Genomic DNA, 18248 nt, shown 5'->3' with positions numbered 1-18248 from the left:
TCTTCCTATCTCACTGTAGGGATGATCTATGTCCACATAGAGAAAAATACATACAGGGACACAAATACTAAAGGTGCAGTCAGTATACAATCACAAGGACCAGCGGCATAACTCTCGTTTTCACACATCTGTCAACGGTACAAGTAGCAGCATCTCCGCCATATATGGCGGCTGCCTATGACAGACAGACAGAGCAGTGCTTAGCAAGGCGTTTAGCCCTCTTTTTGGGCATCCCCAGTTGTTGGAACCCTCTTACAACCAACCTGTTTGGAAGTCCTAGACTGCCAAATATGAACACAAGTAGTGTGCATCTGTACCCTAGCGCTGAGATGGTATTCAGGACAGGTTGGTTCTTAATGACATTGGTCATGAAGGCTTCCTCTAGGCTAGGGTCAAATGTGCAGGTGACCTCCAGAACAAACACCTCTCTGGATACTTCACTGACAACAACATCTGGTGTATTAGACAAATGTGTAAAAGGGTTACTGCAGACCCCCCTCCCCACACACACACACACACACACACACACAGTTTTTCTAAACCCCGACCGACACACTTGTCTGTCTGCCCCTCCCAGATCCTGGATGTCCGTGAGAACCCCAACCTGGTGATGCCTCCCAAGCCGGTGGACCGGACGGCGGAGTGGTACAACATCGACTTCTCCCTGCAGAACCAGCTGCGCCTGGCCGGGGCCCTGCCTGCTACCGTGGCCGCTGCTGGCGGAGGTGAGGAGAGCGAGAGGGAGGGGGAGGGAGAGAGAGGGGTGGGGGGGGAGGGCGGGGGGAGAGAGAGAGGGGGGGGGGAGAGAGGGGGGGGGGGGGGGGAGGGAGGGCGGGGGGGGGGAGAGAGGGGGGGGGGGGGAGAGAGGGGGGGGGGGGGGGAGGGAGGGCGGGGGGGGGGAGAGAGGGGGGGGGGGGGAGAGAGGGGGGGGGGGGGGGAGGGAGGGCGGGGGGGGGGAGAGAGGGGGGGGGGGGGGGAGGGAGGGCGGGGGGAGAGAGAGAGGGGGGGAGGGGGGGGGGGAGAGAGAGAGAGACTTTCATCGTTTTATTAATGTGTGTGTGTAGGAGGCAGCCCCCGGGACCCCCTGGCGAGGAAGATGAGGTTGAGGAGGAGGAAGGACTCCGCTGAGGACGACCAGGCCAAGCAGGTGCTGAAGGGCATGAGCGACGTGGCCCAGGAAAAGAACAAGAGCATGACGGTGAGGAGGAGAGGAGGAGGAGGAGGGAGGGAGAGGGAGGAGGGGGGGGTAGGGATTTGGGGAAGCTCTTGCTTTAACTGTGTGTGTGTGTGTGTGTGTGTGTGTGTGTGTGTGTGTGTGTGCGCGCGCGTGTGCGCGTTTGGGTAGGGATTTGGGGAAGCTCTTGCTTTAACTGTGTGTGTGTGTGTGTGTGTGTGTGTGTGTGTGTGTGTGTGTGTGTGTGTGTGTGTGTGTGTGTGTGTGTGTGTGTGCGCGCGTGTGCGCGTTTAGGAGAATGGAGATCAGAAGTACGGGGATCTGAAGACGCGCCGCTGGGACAAGAGTCTGGAGAAACCTCAGCTGGACTACTCTGAGTTCTTCCTGGAGGACGTGGGCCAGGTGTGTGTCCGTCCACGTGCTCCTTTGTGGTCTGCCCCTTTCTGTGTGTGTGTGTGTGCGCGTGTGTCCAGTTCTAACTGTGTGTATGCCTACAGGTTGCTGGGGTGACAGTGTGGCAGATAGAGAACTTTGTGCCGATGCTGGTGGATGAGGCCTTCCATGGAAAGTTCTATGAGGGTGACTGCTACATCATCCTCAAGGTACACCTACCTATCTACGTACAGTACTGACCTTCCTACTGTACCTACCTGTCTATCTACAGTACCTTCCTACCTACCTTGCTACCTACCTACCTACCTGAAGTACCCACCTACCTAGCTATACCTTTATATCCTGTAACTGCATCTGGAGAAACAAACATGTCTTTAATCAAATGTAAAATATCTCTTGATCCCTCTTCCTTCTCCCTCTCTCCCTCCCTACACCTCTCTCTTCCCTCCCTCCCTCCCTCCTTCCCCAGACGAGCCTGGACGACAACGGGGCTTTGAGCTGGCAGATCTTCTACTGGATTGGCCAGGAGTCCACGCTGGACAAGAAGGCGGGGTCGGCCATCCATTCCGTCAACCTGCGCAACTACCTGGGGGCCGACGGCCGGACCATACGAGAGGAGATGGGCGACGAGAGCGAGGAGTTCAGCGCTGTACGCACACACACGCGCACACACACACACACACACACACTCATGCGCGCACACACAACCCTTATGGAGATGGAAGCAAGACTAAAAGCAATCAGTGCCGTTAATCCGCGGCCGTCGTTGGGACCATTCATCTTGTAATGGATTCTCCTCTGCCGTGCTGTGGTCAGTAGAGACCTGACCTGACCTGACCTGTGTGCTTCTCTGTGCAGGTGTTTGACAATGAGATCTCCTACATCGAGGGAGGCACCGCCAGTGGCTTCTACACTGTGGAGGACACACACTACTCTGTCAGGTAAAAACAGACTACGCTAGCGTTGGCACACGCTTGAGGGGGATTATGGTCAGACTTGGATGTGAGTGTGTGAGTGAGTAAGTGTGTGAGTGAGGTACTGAGTTAGTGAGTGTGAGTGTGTGTATTAACTAATTGTATATTTTGTGTGTGTTGTGTGTTTCCTGTTCTAGGTTGTACCGTGTGTATGGGAAGAAGAACATCAGGTTGGAGTCGGTTCCTTTGAAGGCATCCTCCCTCGACCCACGGTGAGACACACATCGCGTGCACACACGCACACACACACCGCACACACACTCCACTCTTGTACACTGGAGCTAAAGTAAATTATTTGAATGGGTCTCATCGATGGCCAAAATACAGGAAATAGAAGTCGTTCGTTCTAATGTCCATTCCAAGTCCAGTCCGTTACCATGGAAGAGACGTATATGTGAAATGTTGCGTTCCTTCTCAGGTTTGTGTTCCTGGTGGACACTGGGCTGGAGATCTACATCTGGAGAGGAGCCAACGCCACCCTCAGTGGCACCACCAAGGCCAGGTACACAAACACACACACACACACACACACACACACACACACACACACACACAGAGGAACCCTCGTTAATGTTCAAGCAGATCCTCCGCACTCACAGCCTGTGTGTGTGTGTGTGTGTGTGTGTGTGTGTGTGTGTGTGTGTGTGTGTGTGTGTGTCGTCGTCTCCTGCTGCAGGTTGTTTGCTGAAAAGATCAATAAGAACGAGCGGAAGGGCAAGGCGGAGATCGTGTGTCTGAATAACGGCCAGGAGCCCCCGGCATTCTGGGAGATCCTGGGGGGTCAGCCCGAGGAGATCCGCAAGCACGTACCCGACGACTTCTCACCCGTGAGACCCAAGCTCTACAAGGTACCCCGACCCCGACAACCCTGACCTCTGACCTATCACTCCAACACCAAGCTGTACTGAACCAATGCACTTCTGTACTCTTGTCTGTTTTTTGAATGTTTGTTGTTTTTGTTGTGGTGTAGGTGGGTCTGGGTCTGGGCTACCTGGAGCTTCCTCAGATCAACTATAAGCTTTCGGTGGAGCACAAAGACAAACTCAAACTGGACATACTGCCAGAGCTACGACTGGTATGTGTACACACACACACACACACACACGCACACACACACACTAAGAACCAATACACACACACACACCAGGGTTTTTCCTGGCTCAGAATGGGTCTTTGGGGGGGTGATGCACGCACAATTTTGGGGAGAAATCTCAGTTTTATACCAAATGGCCTACCAGTATATATAGGCCTATATTCTTTGCTGTCGTTCTGACTGAAATCACTTTTCACAATCGGGCGAAATCTCCCGACATGACACAAAATGGATATGAAGACAAAACGTTTAGGATACTGATAACCTGTCTATTAATTATCTTGATTAATAGTGGTCCAAACCATGGACAATGCAAGAAAGAGGGATGGGCTGCACTTGGAAAAGCTATCAAACTCATTTGGAGAGGATTTGAACTGCTATTTTTATTCTGATTTTTGAGCATTATGGCACTGCTGATTTTCCTTTGGCTCTGGGTAAAATCTCTTTGGGGGGTGCCAAAAAATCCTCTGTGCCGGAAAAACCCTGCACACATATACACACACACACACTAAGAACCAATACAAACACACACACACACACACACAAAAACAAACAAACCTGTCTATATGGCGGTATATAACATACTTGTGTGTGTGCATGTGTGTGTGTGCGTGTGTGTGCGTGCGTGTGTCCTCCATAGCTCCAGAGCCTGCTGGACACTAAGGGGGTGTACATCCTGGACTGCTGGTCTGATGTGTTCATCTGGATCGGGAGGAAGTCCCCCCGGCTGGTCAGAGCCGCCGCCCTCAAGCTGGGACAGGAAGTATGCAGCATGCTTCACCGGCCCAAACACGCCGTCGTCACGCGCAACCTGGAGGGCACCGAGTGCCAGGTAAACACACGCACGCGCTCACACACACACGCACGCACACACGCTCACACACATTAACTCTCTGCTTTCGGCGTCCAGGTGTTTAAGTCCAAGTTCAGGAACTGGGACGACGTGCTGAAGGTGGACTACACGCGAGCCGCGGAGAACGTCCAACAAGGCAAAGCCGGCCTACAGAGCAAGGTGAGCACCACTTAGACGTGTGTGTGTGTGTGTGTGTGTGTGTGTGTGTGTGTGTGTGTGTGTGTGTGTGTGTGTGTGTACATGTCTGTGTGTGTGTAACTCTCTGTTCTCTCTCAGGTGAAGAAGGACGCAGAGCAAAAGGACCAGATGAAGGCTGACCTCACTGCCCTCTTCCTACCCAGACAACCTCCCATGCCCCTCACTGAGGTAACACACACACACACGCACACACACTCACGGTGGTCCATTGTTGCTGAAGATGACACACACACAGGTATAGGAAAAAGGAACTGCACACTCAGGTCGAGATGCAACGATAAGTTTAGTGGACAACGTTTCAGCCGTGGCCTTAACACCACACACACACACACACACACACACACGCGTGCACACCTAGGGCGGTCCATTGTTGCTGAAGACAACACACACACACACACACACACAGTAACACACACAGTAACACACCTTTACTCCTCAACATGTGTAGTGTACAAAGGTCATTTTTGAGCGTTGTTGTGGAAACACCGGGGCATATTTGAATCGATGGTGAGCCCCAAACGACCACGGAGCGTCTCCACTCAGCCCTGACCTCTGATCCCCCCAGGCGGAACAGATGATGGAGGAGTGGAACGAGGACCTGGACGGGATGGAGGGATTCGTGTTGGAGGGGAAGAAGTTTGCCCGTCTGCCAGAGGAGGAGTTTGGACACTTCCACACACAGGACTGCTACGTCTTCCTCTGCAGGTGTGTGTGTGTGTGGAGAGAGAGAGAGAGGTGAGGGAGAGAGAGAGAGAGGTGAAGGAGAGAGAGAGAGGGAGAGAGAGAGAGGTGAAGAAGAGAGAGAGAGGGAGGGAGTAAGAGAGGGAGAGAGAGAGGTGAAGGAGAGGGAGGGAGAGAGGGAGGGAGTAAGAGAGAGAGAGAGAGGTGAAGGAGAGAGAGAGAGGGAGGGAGTAAGAGAGGGAGAGAGAGAGGTGAAGGAGAGGGAGGGAGTAAGAGAGAGAGAGAGGTGAAGGAGAGGGAGAGGGAGGGAGTAAGAGAGGGAGAGAGGGAGAGAGAGAGGTGAAGGAGAGAGAGAGAGGGAGGGAGTAAGAGGGAGGTGAAGGAGAGAGAGAGAGAGAGCGAGGGAGGGAGTAAGAGGGAGAGGGAGAGGTGAAGGAGAGAGAGGGGGAGGGAGTAAGAGAGGGAGAGAGGGAGAGAGAGAGAGAGAGGAAGAGAGGTGAAGGAGAGAGAGAGGCGGTAAGAGCGGGAGAGAGAGCGGGAGAGAGAGCGGGAGAGAGAGCGGGAGAGAGAGAGGGAGAGAGAGAGGGAGTAAGAGGGGCAGAGAGAGGGAGTAAGAGAGGAAGAGAGAGGGGGAGAGAGAGGGGGAGAGAGAGAGGGAGTGAGACTATTTTCTAACAATGACGTGTGCGCCCCTCCATAGGTACTGGGTGCCCGTGGAGTACGAGGATGACGAGAAGGACGGCGAGAAGAAGGGGGGAGGCGGAGGACGTCGCGGCGGAGGAGAGGAAGAGGGGGATGGGGAGGACGACAAGCAGCCGGAGGAGGACTTCCAGTGTGTGGTGTACTTCTGGCAGGGCAGGCAGGCCTCCAACATGGGCTGGCTCACATTCACCTTCTCACTGCAGAAGAAGTTCGAGAGCCTGTTCCCGGGGAAACTGGAGGTAGACCCACACACACAGACACACACACACACACACACACACACACATAGACAATGACACAGTATGTAAAAAATGTAAATGATGTTAAAAAATAAAATAAAAACACTGAAATATTGTGTGTGTGTGTAGGTGGTGCGTATGACACAGCAGCAGGAGAACCTGAAGTTCCTCTCCCACTTCAAGAGGAAGTTCATCATCCACAAGGGGAAGAGGAAACAGAAGCTGGACTCCGCCCAGCCCTCGCTCTACCACATACGCACCAATGGCAGCGCTCTCTGCACCAGGTGCATCCCTCACACGTCCTCTCTCACGCTCCGAACACAGACCCCTCCCTTCCTCCCTCCCCTCCAAACACAGACCCCTCCCCTCCTCACTCCCCTCCAAACCCAGACCCCTCCCCTCCCCTCCTCCCTCCCCTCGCTGCAGAATATCAAGATCAGTTCTTCTGATTCATTCTTTTTTTTTTTATTCTTTCTTTTCTTGTCCTCTCTGTCCTGCCTTTGAAGTTTAACCCCCCACCTCTCTCTCTCTCTTTCTTTCTCTCTCTCTCTCTCTCTCTCTCTCTCCATCTCCCCAGGACTATTCAGATCGGGACAGATTCCAGCAATCTCAACTCAGAGTTCTGTTTCATCTTGAAGGTGAGAACCAGGGGCCACTGTCTCACTGCCACACTCTGAACCCTCACTGTCTCACTGCTACACTCTGAACCCTCACTGTCTCACTGCCACACTCTGAACCCTCACTGTCTCACTGCTACACTCTGAACCCTCACTGTCTCACTGCTACACTCTGAACCCCTCACTGTCTCACTGCCACACTCTGAACCCTCACTGTCTCACTGCTACACTCTGAACCCTCACTGTCTCACTGCTACACTCTGAACCCTCACTGTCTCACTGCTACACTCTGAACCCTCACTGTCTCACTGCTACACTCTGAACCCTCACTGTCTCACTGCTACACTCTGAACCCTCACTGTCTCACTGCTACACTCTGAACCCTCACTGCTACACTCTGAACCCTCACTGTCTCACTGCCACACTCTGAACCCTCACTGCCTCACTGCCACACTCTGAACCCTCACTGTCTCACTGCCACACTCTGAACCCTCACTGTCTCACTGCCACACTCTGAACCCCTCACTGTCTCACTGCCACACTCTGAACCCTCACTGTCTCACTGCTACACTCTGAACCCTCACTGTCTCACTGCTACACTCTGAACCCTCACTGTCTCACTGCCACACTCTGAACCCTCACTGTCTCACTGCCACACTCTGAACCCTCACTGTTTCACTGCCACACTCTGAACCCTCACTGTCTCACTGCCACACTCTGAACCCTCACTGCTACACTCTGAACCCTCACTGTCTCACTGCCACACTCTGAACCAACTGACAATCTGGGTCATTCAATTGTCAGCCTAACTTTGACTGGGAGGTGAAACACGACAAATTTATGCTGCCGCAGAGTCTATGATGTGTGTGTGTGTGTGTGTGAGTGTGTGTGTGTGTGTGTGTGTGTGTGTGACCCTAACACATCCCTGTGTTTGGGTGTTTTCTGTCAGGTTCCGTTTGAGAGCACCGACAACCAGGGCATCGTGTACACCTGGGTGGGTCGCGCGGCGGACCCCGACGAGGCCAAGCTGGCCGAGGACATCATGAACTGCATGTTCGACGACACCTACAGCAAACAGGTCTGTCTGCAGGGTTGACCGTCCGGTCACTCGGCTTCATCAGCAGACAATGTGGCGGCCAGTGAAATGTCTAGCGTACAAGTGAATGACGAGCATACAGGTGCAGTGTCGTCCTGAGGAGATGTGAGGGAGGATTTTGCTCCATTTGACATTTGACGCGCTCTTCTTCCTGCCAGGTGATAAACGAGGGGGAGGAGCCTGAGAACTTCTTCTGGGTGGGGATTGGCTCCCAGAAGCAGTATGACGAGGACGCAGACTATATGAAGTACGCTCGGCTGTTCAGGTGAGACCGAGACCGTGAAGACACACACACACACACACACACACACACACACACACGCAGGCTACTGGCTAAGATAGCTTGACTTCAAACTTCCCCCCCGTCTCTCAGGTGTTCTAACGAGAAGGGCTACTTCTCCGTGTCAGAGAAATGCTCCGACTTCTGCCAGGACGACCTGGCCGATGATGACATCATGCTGCTGGACAACGGCAAAGAGGTAAGACTTTTACGCAGGCACAGCTACCACCCGCTCAGCCACCCGGCCGCTGTAGGACCCCCTAACCTGACAGTGCGGGAACGAAATGGGATTGGCCACGGAGACCTGATCATGACCTTGTCCCTCTCCCTCAGGTGTACATGTGGGTGGGAACGCAGACCAGCCAGGTGGAGATCAAACTCAGCCTGAAAGCCTGCCAGGTAAGACCCACATCTCTCTCTCTCTGTCTCTCTCTCTTTGTCTCTCTCTCTCTGTCTGTCTCTCTTTTTCTGTCTCTCTCTCTCTGTCGCTCTCTATGTCTCTCTCTCTTTGTCTCTCTCTCTCTGTCTCTCTCTTTGTCTGTCTCTCTCTCTTTGTCTCTGTCTCTCTCTCTCTGTCTCTCTTTCTCTCTCCATCTCTCTCTCTGTCTCTCTCTCTGTCTCTCTCTCTCTCTCTCTCTGTCTCTCTGTGTGGCTCTCTGTGTGTCTCTCTGTCTCTCTCTCTCTCTCTCTCTCTCTCTGTCTCTCTCTCTGTGTCTCTCTCTCTGTTAGGTTGACCTCTCTGTGTCCAGTATGTGTGTAACCCCTCCCCCCTGCCCTCCCCCAGGTGTACATCCAGCACATGCGCTCTAAGGACGCCGAGCACCCCAGGAAGCTGCGTCTGGTCAGGAAGGGGAACGAGCCGCACTGCTTCACACGCTGCTTCCACGCCTGGGGCGCATTCAAGACCCCGCCTGCATGAACACGCACTCTATCCACACACACGCACGCGTGCACACACACACAAACACACAACAAACACAAAGATAGCGGCCATCTAGTTGTATACAGTACCAAGCACATATGCTCTAGCTGCTGTCCTGTAGTCCTGCCCTGCTCCCTGCTCCTGCTCAAAGACTGTCTGGTGTCCTGTCTCAGTGATGGCTGGGGTCCTGTCTCAGTGATGGCTGGGGTCCTGTCTCAGTGATGGCTGGGGTCCTGTCTCAGTGATGGCTAGGGTCCTGTCTCAGTGATGGCTGGGGTCCTGTCTCAGTGATGGCTGGGGTCCTGTCTCAGTGATAGCTACGGTCCTGTCTCAGTGATGGCTACAGTCCTAATTTGTATGGATTTTTATAGCAGGGCTGAATGATATGAGTGAGGTTATTGTGTGGAATCTTAATTGTACAGATGTTTTCTATACGAGTCCAGATGAGCCCCCCCGTCTTCACCAGAGACCTGGGTCTAACAGTTTATGAAATCCACTCTGTGCGTGACTCAGCTCGCATGGTACAGTGTGACCTACGGAACAGTCCCACAAGTGTGCAGAGCAGTGTTGTCTAGCTTTAAGTAAATACTGTTTGGCCCCGGTCAGCATGGCCAACATATCTGTCCATCAGAGAGAGAGGCCATCGTACAGATGTCCTTATCACCTGATAGGGACTGAAGCGCCGTCATTGTCTATGTTAATAAGTCATGTTTTTTTTTTTAATGCATTTTTGTGTTTTTTTCTGTCACTACGAGCCAGGTCCTCTGCGGGCAGGGCAGGGTGGGGGGGTTTGGGGGGCTATAATCCAGCTAGGTCCTCTGCTAGCAGCGCAGGGGGGTTGGGGGGGGCTATATTCCAGCTAGGTCCTCTGCTAGCAGGGTGGGAGGGGTTGGGGGGGGCTATATTTCAGCTAGATCCTCTGCTAGCTGAGCGTTAGGTTGACACTCCTGCACATCTTCTCTGCTTGCTGCTCGGGGGGACGGGTCTGCTAGTGGATCTCCATGGAAACAGCATGGGAGATGTCGTACTCTGTTGTAAGCCAAGTTACAAGCGCCTTGTGTATCATGTTGGAGAGATTGAGATGTGTGTGTGGGGTGAAGTTGCCAGTAGACGCACTAATCATGGGTCAGACGAGTAGTTCTGCCCCTGATATGTTATCCCAGCCTTAACCTGGCCACGCTAGATTGAATAGATATATCTGTTTACAAACAGCAGAGACCCTGTCCCATACTGTACTTTATTAGATCATGCGCACGTGTGTTTTGTTGTCTGAGTCATGCACATGCTCCTGACGCCACCTGCAGATGCTCTATTTATCTATTTTATATGAAAATAAATGTTTCACATCACTAAACAGGCTGGTCTCTGTGCTCTGTCTGGACCCATTCACTGTCTAAGCTCTCAACCTGCTTTGATCACATGATCAATGATGCAGCAGACGTTCTTTCATGGTTAACAGTGGTTCATTTCTGAACATGAGTATTTCATGGTTATATTAAAGTTGTCAGTGACAGACCAGCGTCAGAAGATTATATAGTTAATTTCAATAGAGAAGGATTTCTCAAATCATAATCAATACATACTTACACTATAACAGGTTTCCTAGATAATTCAGCCAAGTGGACTTGTTCTGAAGCAGTAGTCAGAATCAGATTTATTGTGGCCAGGTAGGTTTTCACACATACAGTACTAGGAATTTGTTTTGGACTGTTGGTTCATTCAATAAAGGGTGCAGGAACAAGACAGGACAATGCTAAATATATAATAGTGTAGGTAGAGGGCAAATACAATATGATGTGCAATGTGATTATGTACATTACATGTCAGAAGCAGAATTAGTTTTATTGCCATGCAGTTTATCATACTAGGAAGACAGGACAGTGCAAAGAGCGAGTACAAAATGCTGGTGCAAAAAAAGATAAGCTAAGAAAAAGAACAATATACAAAAAGTAGTGCAGTCAGTGTATATAAAGTGAGTATGCAGTGTAATGTGTGAGTGTTTATATGTGTGTGCGGCGTGATATGAGTGCAGTGTGTATCCTATACAATATATTCAGGTCATGTGCAAGTGTTTATAGAAGGTGTCTCAACAGTGATGGGGTCCGTAGAGGGGGGGGGGGGATAGGGGGGACATCAGCCTTATTGAAGAGGCTGGTGGCCGCGGGGAAGAAGCTGCCTCCATGGTGTGTGGACATGGTCCTTATGGACCACAGCCTCCTGCCTGAGGGGAGGGGCACGAAGATTATGGCCGAGGTGGGACTGGTCGGCCGCAATCTTCCTGGTCCGTTTCAAGGTCCTGTACTTGTGCTGGACCAGGAGGGAGGGCAGGTTGGACCAGGAGGGAGGGCAGGTTGCAGCTGATCACCTTCTCTGCGGATCGGATGACGCGCTGCAGTCTGGCCCTGTCCTTGGCTGTAGCGGCAGAGTACCAGATGGTGAGGGAGGAGGTGAGAATGGACTCGATGATGGAGGTGTAGAAGAGCACCATCATTTTCTTTGGTAGTCTGAATTTCTTCAGCTGCCTCAGGAATACATCTTCTGCTGTGCCTTCGTCCTGAGGGAGCTGGTGTTGTGCGATGTGTATGTGCAGTGTGAGATGTACAATAAAATGAAGAGTTGTGCGCCAAGTAGTGCTGCAGAGTGAGTCGGAGGGGGACACGGGCCTTGTTGATGAGGCTGGTAATAGTCAAGAAGAAACAGCTTTTGTGAGGAGAGGGCTGGTTGACAGACAACAGCCTCCTGCCAGAAGGGAGTGGTTCAAAGAGTGTGCTCTAACATTACTCAGTAGAATGAAGAACCCCTCTAGGGGTGTAGAAATCACAGCAGGACATTATAAGTGACAAATCCCCACAACTTGGACCTAGGGATGGACAGCAGGTATGATAGTTTTGTTCTAGGAGCTATGGTGTAGTGGTTGACTTTAACTGCCCTGCACTCACATCAATTTCTCCCTCAGTAAGCCCACTACCCAAGTAAGACAGACCACACCAATCAAAGTTCGAGTAAATACTTTATTAACATTCTCCATCAGCAATGCTAAATTAAAATTCTACATTAACAAAAATAAAGAAGCGAAACACATATTCAACATGGTTCTGGAATCATAAGATAATAGTGCCAGCTTTAACATGAAGTGGTTAATCTGTCAAGGCCCAAAAGACATTTAACCAGATAAAGAACGTATAAAAGGCATCATTATGACTATCATCAGCTGAGCTACATTAGTTTGTGAGGTCCCTTTTTACATGAGGTGATCAAAGCATGGAATACTGAATGGTAACTATTGGTGACAGGTTCTAACTAACGTTCTAACATGTGATCGTTGATGTTAAACCTGTCTCTTCGCTCCGCGGCTCAAACCTAGTTCTTTTTACACAGTAAAAGTTAAAAAGGGTTAAAACGATTCTTCGCTTGTGAGACAACCTCCTCTGCCAGAGTAAAGACCCAAAACACGACACGCTTCTTCGGGGAAACCCACAAAAACAAAGACTGGCTGCGTCTCGACAGTCTAAAGAAGCCTCCTCTCCTCCTCTCCTCTCCATCTGCGCTGATGAGAATGAAGTGGACTCCTTACAGGAGTTCCATCAGTTGAAATGAACAACACTGCTTTCACCTGCTCTCCCTTCCTCCCTCCCTCCCTCCCTCCCGCCCACCCTGCGTCATCAGAGAAGAGCAGAAAGCAGGAGAAGAAAGGAAGAGAGGACGCTCCTCTAGCTGGGTAACAACGAAGACCGTGGCCTGGTTAGAGAACGTCTCCTAGAGAGGTCATTAATACAACTGATCACTCCGGGTTCCCAGAGCAACAACTATCACTTCATCGACATGGTCACAGTGGACATGGCGTCCATCCTCACCCCTCCTTCTGTTCTGCCCCCCCTCCCCTCTATAAAAGCACAGTGTCAGAAACAGTTGACCCTTGACCCCCGCCCTGTCCCCGTCCCCCCGCTACTCAATCTACTCAATATAAAATACCCTTTCTTCCTGTGAAGTGATATAAAACAGATCCCTAGCGTCATATCATTTCAATACAAAACACCTTCATCACTAGTTCCTTCATGAGATGTTTCCGATAATACTGAATGGGAGTCAGATACGTACCTGAACTGTTACTCAACGTTCAGTGCTTCTGGGATCCGGACATTGCTGGGGACGTTCAGTTCAACTTTCCCGCCACACTGGGGTGCACAGGGCTCGCTCTTTTGGACCAATGGGGTGCGAGAAGGCAGAAAACCCCACCCCTCCAGTGCGTCGTGTGAGTTAAATTGAACGCCCTCGCTGACTCCCAGGCTAGAGGATAATCCAACACTATTCACCTCCGCTGCTGCACACGTTAGTAGCAACAGCATTTTGCAGCTGAGCACCAATTCCAGTTATTGTTTACAGACCATGAACGCTCCATAAGCGCAGCCACGACATCATTGGCTGCGTTAATGACACGACTGCCCTGATTGGTCAAAGACCACCCTGATACCAGGAAGTGTAAAAGTAATGAGTTGCTGTGGCTCGGGGAGATGGAGGAAGAAAGAGAGGGATGATCCAGGACACTCAGGTGACATTCCAGAATCCCGGAGCCGCTGTTCCGGAACCCTCCAGACGCTCCGGGTGGGAGGGATCAGAGAAGCAGTGGGCGTGTCCATATGTGTCATAGTGGTTATAGAACTTCAGTCTGCTTGTGTGGGAGGTTCCTCGGACGAGTGGGAGATGATCCCAACACCGCCCCAGGTAGGAGCTCAACACTGTTGCAGGGGGCGGTGTTGGGTTATTGTGCTCTGGGGTGGTGTAGGAGAGGAAGCCATGAGTCCGGGGCAGCAGGGGTCTGTCTGTCTAGGTCTGTAGTCCAGTTCTGTGTGGTCCGGTTCCCTGCACACCCCTCTCCCAACCCAGCGACACAGCCCACCTGGGAACCCAACCATGGACATGAACCATATTAGAGCACAGCGATTGTATGAAGGTAGTGGTCCAGACACTATAGACCTGGTACCTAGAGCTGGATTCATCCTGATTCCAGACCACAAAACAGCGAGCGTGTGTGATTTGGTGCAGGAGCAGGCATAATGTGTGTCTGGAAAACCCCAGCCCTGCATTAACTATCAGTAGAACAACACACACAGGAGCCAGGGTGGGGGTGTACGTACTGTTACTGACCACAAGGGGGAGCCAGAGAGCAGAGTTGCTTTTGATGAAGCTGAGAGGATGAAAAGAGGACAGCAAGAAAACAGGGTGGGGGGGGAGAGAGAGGTACGCAGGAGAAAGGTAAGCAGGGAGAGAGGGGAAGGGAGATAGAAGGATGGGTAAGGAGGGGTGGAAACGCTGGAGCGAGAGAGAGAGAGGGAAGGAGATGAACGGATGAAGAGAGAGGACACGAGGCAAGCAGAGCATGGGCGCCGAATTTAGGGGGGGGGGGGGGGCGCTGGGGACATGTCCCCATATTCAGAGACTACTGAATTGTCCCCAGCAATAATTTGGTACACAAACACTTAACAGATCTCCTTCTCTAACAGATCATCCTAGCCCAATATCGCTAATAGGACTGACTTGCCGTTTCTTGCTAACGCGTGAGGCTGCTGAAGTATCTGGTTGATCTGGTATCTGGTCTCATTTCATGTCCCCACCAAAGCTCAAATCAAAAATATGCCCTTGAAGCAGAGAGAAACGGGGCAGAGAGGATGTTGTTGAAGACAGAGCCAGGGGGGGGGGGGGGTGGGGGGATGGGTGCTATTGGAATGCAGACGGAAGCGTTTGAAGTTTACACACCCTGGCCTGGCTCCATTAGAAACAGGTGTGTGTCGTCTCAGTCTGCGTGTGTGCATGTGGCGCATACTGTTATGTGCCCCTCATAGGTATGCGAGTGTGTGTGTGTGTGTGTGATGCCTGTGTGTTTTCAGGTGTTTTCCATACCTGATCAGTTGATAAGGATTCCGGGAGAGCGTCCATCCTCCTCGGTGATGTTCCTCAAGTTATTCTCGGCCTCGTCCACAGTGCTGCACACACACACACACGCACGCACACACACGCACACACACACACACACGCACGCACACACACGCACACACGCACACACACTGATTTAATCAATGTCTTTGCATGATTGTGTGTGTGTGTGTCTGCGCGAGGGTATGTCGAGAGAGAGCATGTGTGTGTGCGCGCGCGTCTTACGTTAGGAAGTCTCGGACGTCCTCCACGGTCAGGTCTCCTGTGGTGTCCAGGGTGAGGTCGGCGCTGCTTAGGGGGGAGTCCAGGGGGGAGTCCAGGGAGGACAGGAGGGGCGAGGACAGGGCGCTCTGGGAGTCATCGCCCAACCCTGGGGGGGAGAGGGGAGGAGCAGGGATGAGGAGGCGGAGCAGAGGCCAAACTACGCCGGTCTGAACTACGGGTTCTGCGTTAACTCTGTTCCTCACTCCACAACTCCGGATGTGAACTGAATCATCGCTGAACTGAAAGAATCAGGAACCCGGGAGAGAAGACATGGTTATTCTGTCCAGGGGGGGAACCATGTGGCCTGACGAGAGGTCAAATAAGCATTCCTCCGGTCTCCATGGAAACGGTCAGTTCCCCCCCCCCCGAACGCAGGCGGTTCAGCCTGACTGGTGAAGGTCATGCTGAGGCGTTACCATGGAGACCAGAGAGGCACCCCTTCATGGGGCATCTTCAATGACAGAGGAAGAGGAGAGAGAGAGAGAGGGAGAGGGAGAGAGAGAGGGAGATAGAGAGAGAGCGGGAGGACAGAGAGAGGGCATGAAAGCAGGGAGAAAAGAACGGGGGATGCAAGCTTATTGAGGGGCTAGGTGTGTGTGTGTGTGTGTGTGTGTGTGTGTACATACCCTCAGCCTGTCCAGTCTGATTCTTGTGAGTTCCATTAGCCTGGGGCAGTGTGGCTGCATTGTCACTATGGAGACACAAAGGGTAAAATGTTTTAAAGTCAGCATGAGTGATACATGTATCTAGGTGTGTGTGTGTGTGTGTGTGCGCGCGGCGTTGGTCACCTGACAGGTGTGGACAGCAGTGGTCGGTTCAAGTGGACAGAACACAGTGGTTCAGTGATGACCTTGGCAGACAGAGAGAACCTCTCGTATTCCGAGGGCGAGATCAGGTAGAACCCTGGAGAACCGCGTAGGCAGAGAACACATGCGTCACTAACCCAAAACATGTACCATTCAAACACAGGAGACTGTCCCCTATCAGGAAATGTGTGTGTGTGTGCTCTTACCCTGTCCGGTCCTGGTGAAGACGCAGGATGCGATGCCACTGATGTCCTCTTTGCGGATGCAGTCGAAGCGGACCTGTAGAGGGAAGGAGAGGTTACTACAGGTTAGATTCCTTGCTAGTGCGACGGACCTCCTCTGCTGCTGCCATTTTCACTTTTGAAGTTAGCGCACAGGAAATGAAATTGAATAGCCTATATTAATATATTACAGTATATTCATATTTGGATGCTCAAATTTGAGTTTACATTTATTTTTAAAAAAAGATATTCAAATATTTTTCGAGCACCTGCAAACACCCCAACACACACCTGCAAACACCCCAACACACACCTGCAAACACCCCAACACACACCTGCAAACACCCCAACACACACCTGCAAACACCCCAACACACACCTGCAAACACCCCAACACACACCAGCAAACACCCCAACACACACCTGCAAACACCCCAACACACACCAGCAAACACCCCAACACACACCTGCAAACACCCCAACACACACCTGCAAACACCCCAACACACACCTGCAAACACCCCAACACACACCTGCAAACACCCCAACACACACCAGCAAACACCCCAACACACACCTGCAAACACCCCAACACACACCTGCAAACACCCCAACACACACCTGCAAACACCCCAACACACACCTGCAAACACCCCAACACACACCTACAATCAATCAATCAAAGCTTTATTTGTATAGCGCATTTCATACCCAGAGGCAACACAATGCGCTTTACAGAGAACAAGGGAGGTGGGCATACGACCCACTCTCTACATATACCTACAACACCCCAACACACACCTACAAACACCCCAACACACACCTGCAAACACACCAGCACATACATAGATGAGAGACTAAAGTCTGTCGCACACACCTGAGGGCGCAGCGCGGGGATGTTGAACAGGTGCAGGTCCCCCAGGTTGGTGAGGCACACCAGGGTGTGTTCGCTGTAGTCCTCCTGGGCCGTGGAGCTGAACACGCCCAGGGCCACGCGACGCACGCGACAACCCTCGTGGGCCGTCAACTTGAACTTGGTCTTGGCGCTCACCTTCGGAAGGGAGAACACCTGGAGAGAGAGAGGGAGAGAGAGAGAGAGAGAGAGGGAGAGAGAGGGAGGGGGAGAGAGAGAGAGAGAGAGAGGGAGAGAGAGAGGGGGGGGGAAGAGAGAGAGAAACAGAGTTTTGTGTTGACGTCTTAAGGAGACGGCCATGTCCAGTATGTATGTGTGTGTGTGTGTGTGTGTGTGTGTGTGTGTGTGTGTGTGTGTGTACCTTCAGCTGTTCCTCCGAGGCGATGAGTACGGAGTGGGCATTGGTCATGTCGGGGGCAGCGGCCAGGTCACGGGACGCCTCGTAGGGGTCCGGGAGGGGCTTCCCACGGCCGTCCAGCACGCTGATGGAGACCACCGGCGCCCGGTGCATCAGCTGGATCTCCTTCCCCAGTACGGCCTCGGCGCACGCTCCGGCCTCACCCGCACCCCGCTCACCCGCCCGCCCCGAGCCCGTGCCCGGCACCTCCAGGGCGTAGGCGTACACGCTGCCGGAGTTGGTCCCCGCCCACAGCGTCGGCCCGTGGTGTGTACCTGGGTAAGGTTGGTTTATTTTAGATCCCCATTAGCTTTTGCATAGCAGCAGCTAATCCTCCTGGGGTCTACAATATTCCCATAACCTTGTGATAATACACTAAATCCAATCAAACTCCACATCACACTTACATACAATACATAGACACAACATAGTCACTACACATACTACAAACCTGTCTCATCACAATACACAGACAATACATAAATCCACTGGAC

General features: G+C 52.1%; 2 protein-coding genes across 2 annotated transcripts in view; one reads left to right on the top strand and one right to left on the bottom strand.

The window, feature by feature from the left end:
* Nucleotides 1–9975, top strand: part of flii (FLII actin remodeling protein) — a 19778-nt gene extending 9803 nt beyond the window's left edge. The window contains exons 10-31 of the mRNA XM_084438129.1: nucleotides 578–725; nucleotides 1065–1198; nucleotides 1469–1576; nucleotides 1672–1776; nucleotides 2037–2216; nucleotides 2426–2508; nucleotides 2679–2753; nucleotides 2960–3043; nucleotides 3218–3389; nucleotides 3512–3616; nucleotides 4275–4466; nucleotides 4545–4646; nucleotides 4764–4853; nucleotides 5251–5390; nucleotides 6067–6307; nucleotides 6437–6591; nucleotides 6885–6945; nucleotides 7874–8002; nucleotides 8179–8285; nucleotides 8394–8499; nucleotides 8634–8699; nucleotides 9085–9975. Of these exons, the coding sequence (XP_084294255.1) occupies nucleotides 578–725; nucleotides 1065–1198; nucleotides 1469–1576; nucleotides 1672–1776; nucleotides 2037–2216; nucleotides 2426–2508; nucleotides 2679–2753; nucleotides 2960–3043; nucleotides 3218–3389; nucleotides 3512–3616; nucleotides 4275–4466; nucleotides 4545–4646; nucleotides 4764–4853; nucleotides 5251–5390; nucleotides 6067–6307; nucleotides 6437–6591; nucleotides 6885–6945; nucleotides 7874–8002; nucleotides 8179–8285; nucleotides 8394–8499; nucleotides 8634–8699; nucleotides 9085–9219 (2718 nt within the window). The 3' untranslated portion in view covers nucleotides 9220–9975. The remainder of the gene's footprint in view (nucleotides 1–577; nucleotides 726–1064; nucleotides 1199–1468; nucleotides 1577–1671; nucleotides 1777–2036; nucleotides 2217–2425; nucleotides 2509–2678; nucleotides 2754–2959; nucleotides 3044–3217; nucleotides 3390–3511; nucleotides 3617–4274; nucleotides 4467–4544; nucleotides 4647–4763; nucleotides 4854–5250; nucleotides 5391–6066; nucleotides 6308–6436; nucleotides 6592–6884; nucleotides 6946–7873; nucleotides 8003–8178; nucleotides 8286–8393; nucleotides 8500–8633; nucleotides 8700–9084) is intronic.
* Nucleotides 9976–13201: 3226 nt separating this feature from the next.
* The window catches only part of llgl1 (LLGL scribble cell polarity complex component 1), a 28668-nt gene continuing 23621 nt past the window's right edge, over nucleotides 13202–18248 (bottom strand). Inside the window, exons 17-24 of the mRNA XM_084438150.1 lie at nucleotides 17719–18029; nucleotides 17322–17513; nucleotides 16430–16502; nucleotides 16206–16320; nucleotides 16044–16108; nucleotides 15379–15523; nucleotides 15121–15203; nucleotides 13202–14119 (exon numbers count right to left, since the gene is read on the bottom strand). Coding sequence (XP_084294276.1) covers nucleotides 15125–15203; nucleotides 15379–15523; nucleotides 16044–16108; nucleotides 16206–16320; nucleotides 16430–16502; nucleotides 17322–17513; nucleotides 17719–18029 — 980 coding nt within the window. The 3' untranslated portion in view covers nucleotides 13202–14119; nucleotides 15121–15124. The remainder of the gene's footprint in view (nucleotides 14120–15120; nucleotides 15204–15378; nucleotides 15524–16043; nucleotides 16109–16205; nucleotides 16321–16429; nucleotides 16503–17321; nucleotides 17514–17718; nucleotides 18030–18248) is intronic.

Source organism: Borostomias antarcticus, assembly GCF_949987555.1.
Source record: "Borostomias antarcticus genome assembly, chromosome: 5".
Taxonomy (NCBI): Eukaryota; Metazoa; Chordata; class Actinopteri; order Stomiiformes; family Stomiidae; genus Borostomias; species Borostomias antarcticus.
The sequence above is the reverse complement of the archived record's forward strand: the minus strand, read 5'-3'. Positions and strand labels throughout refer to the sequence as shown.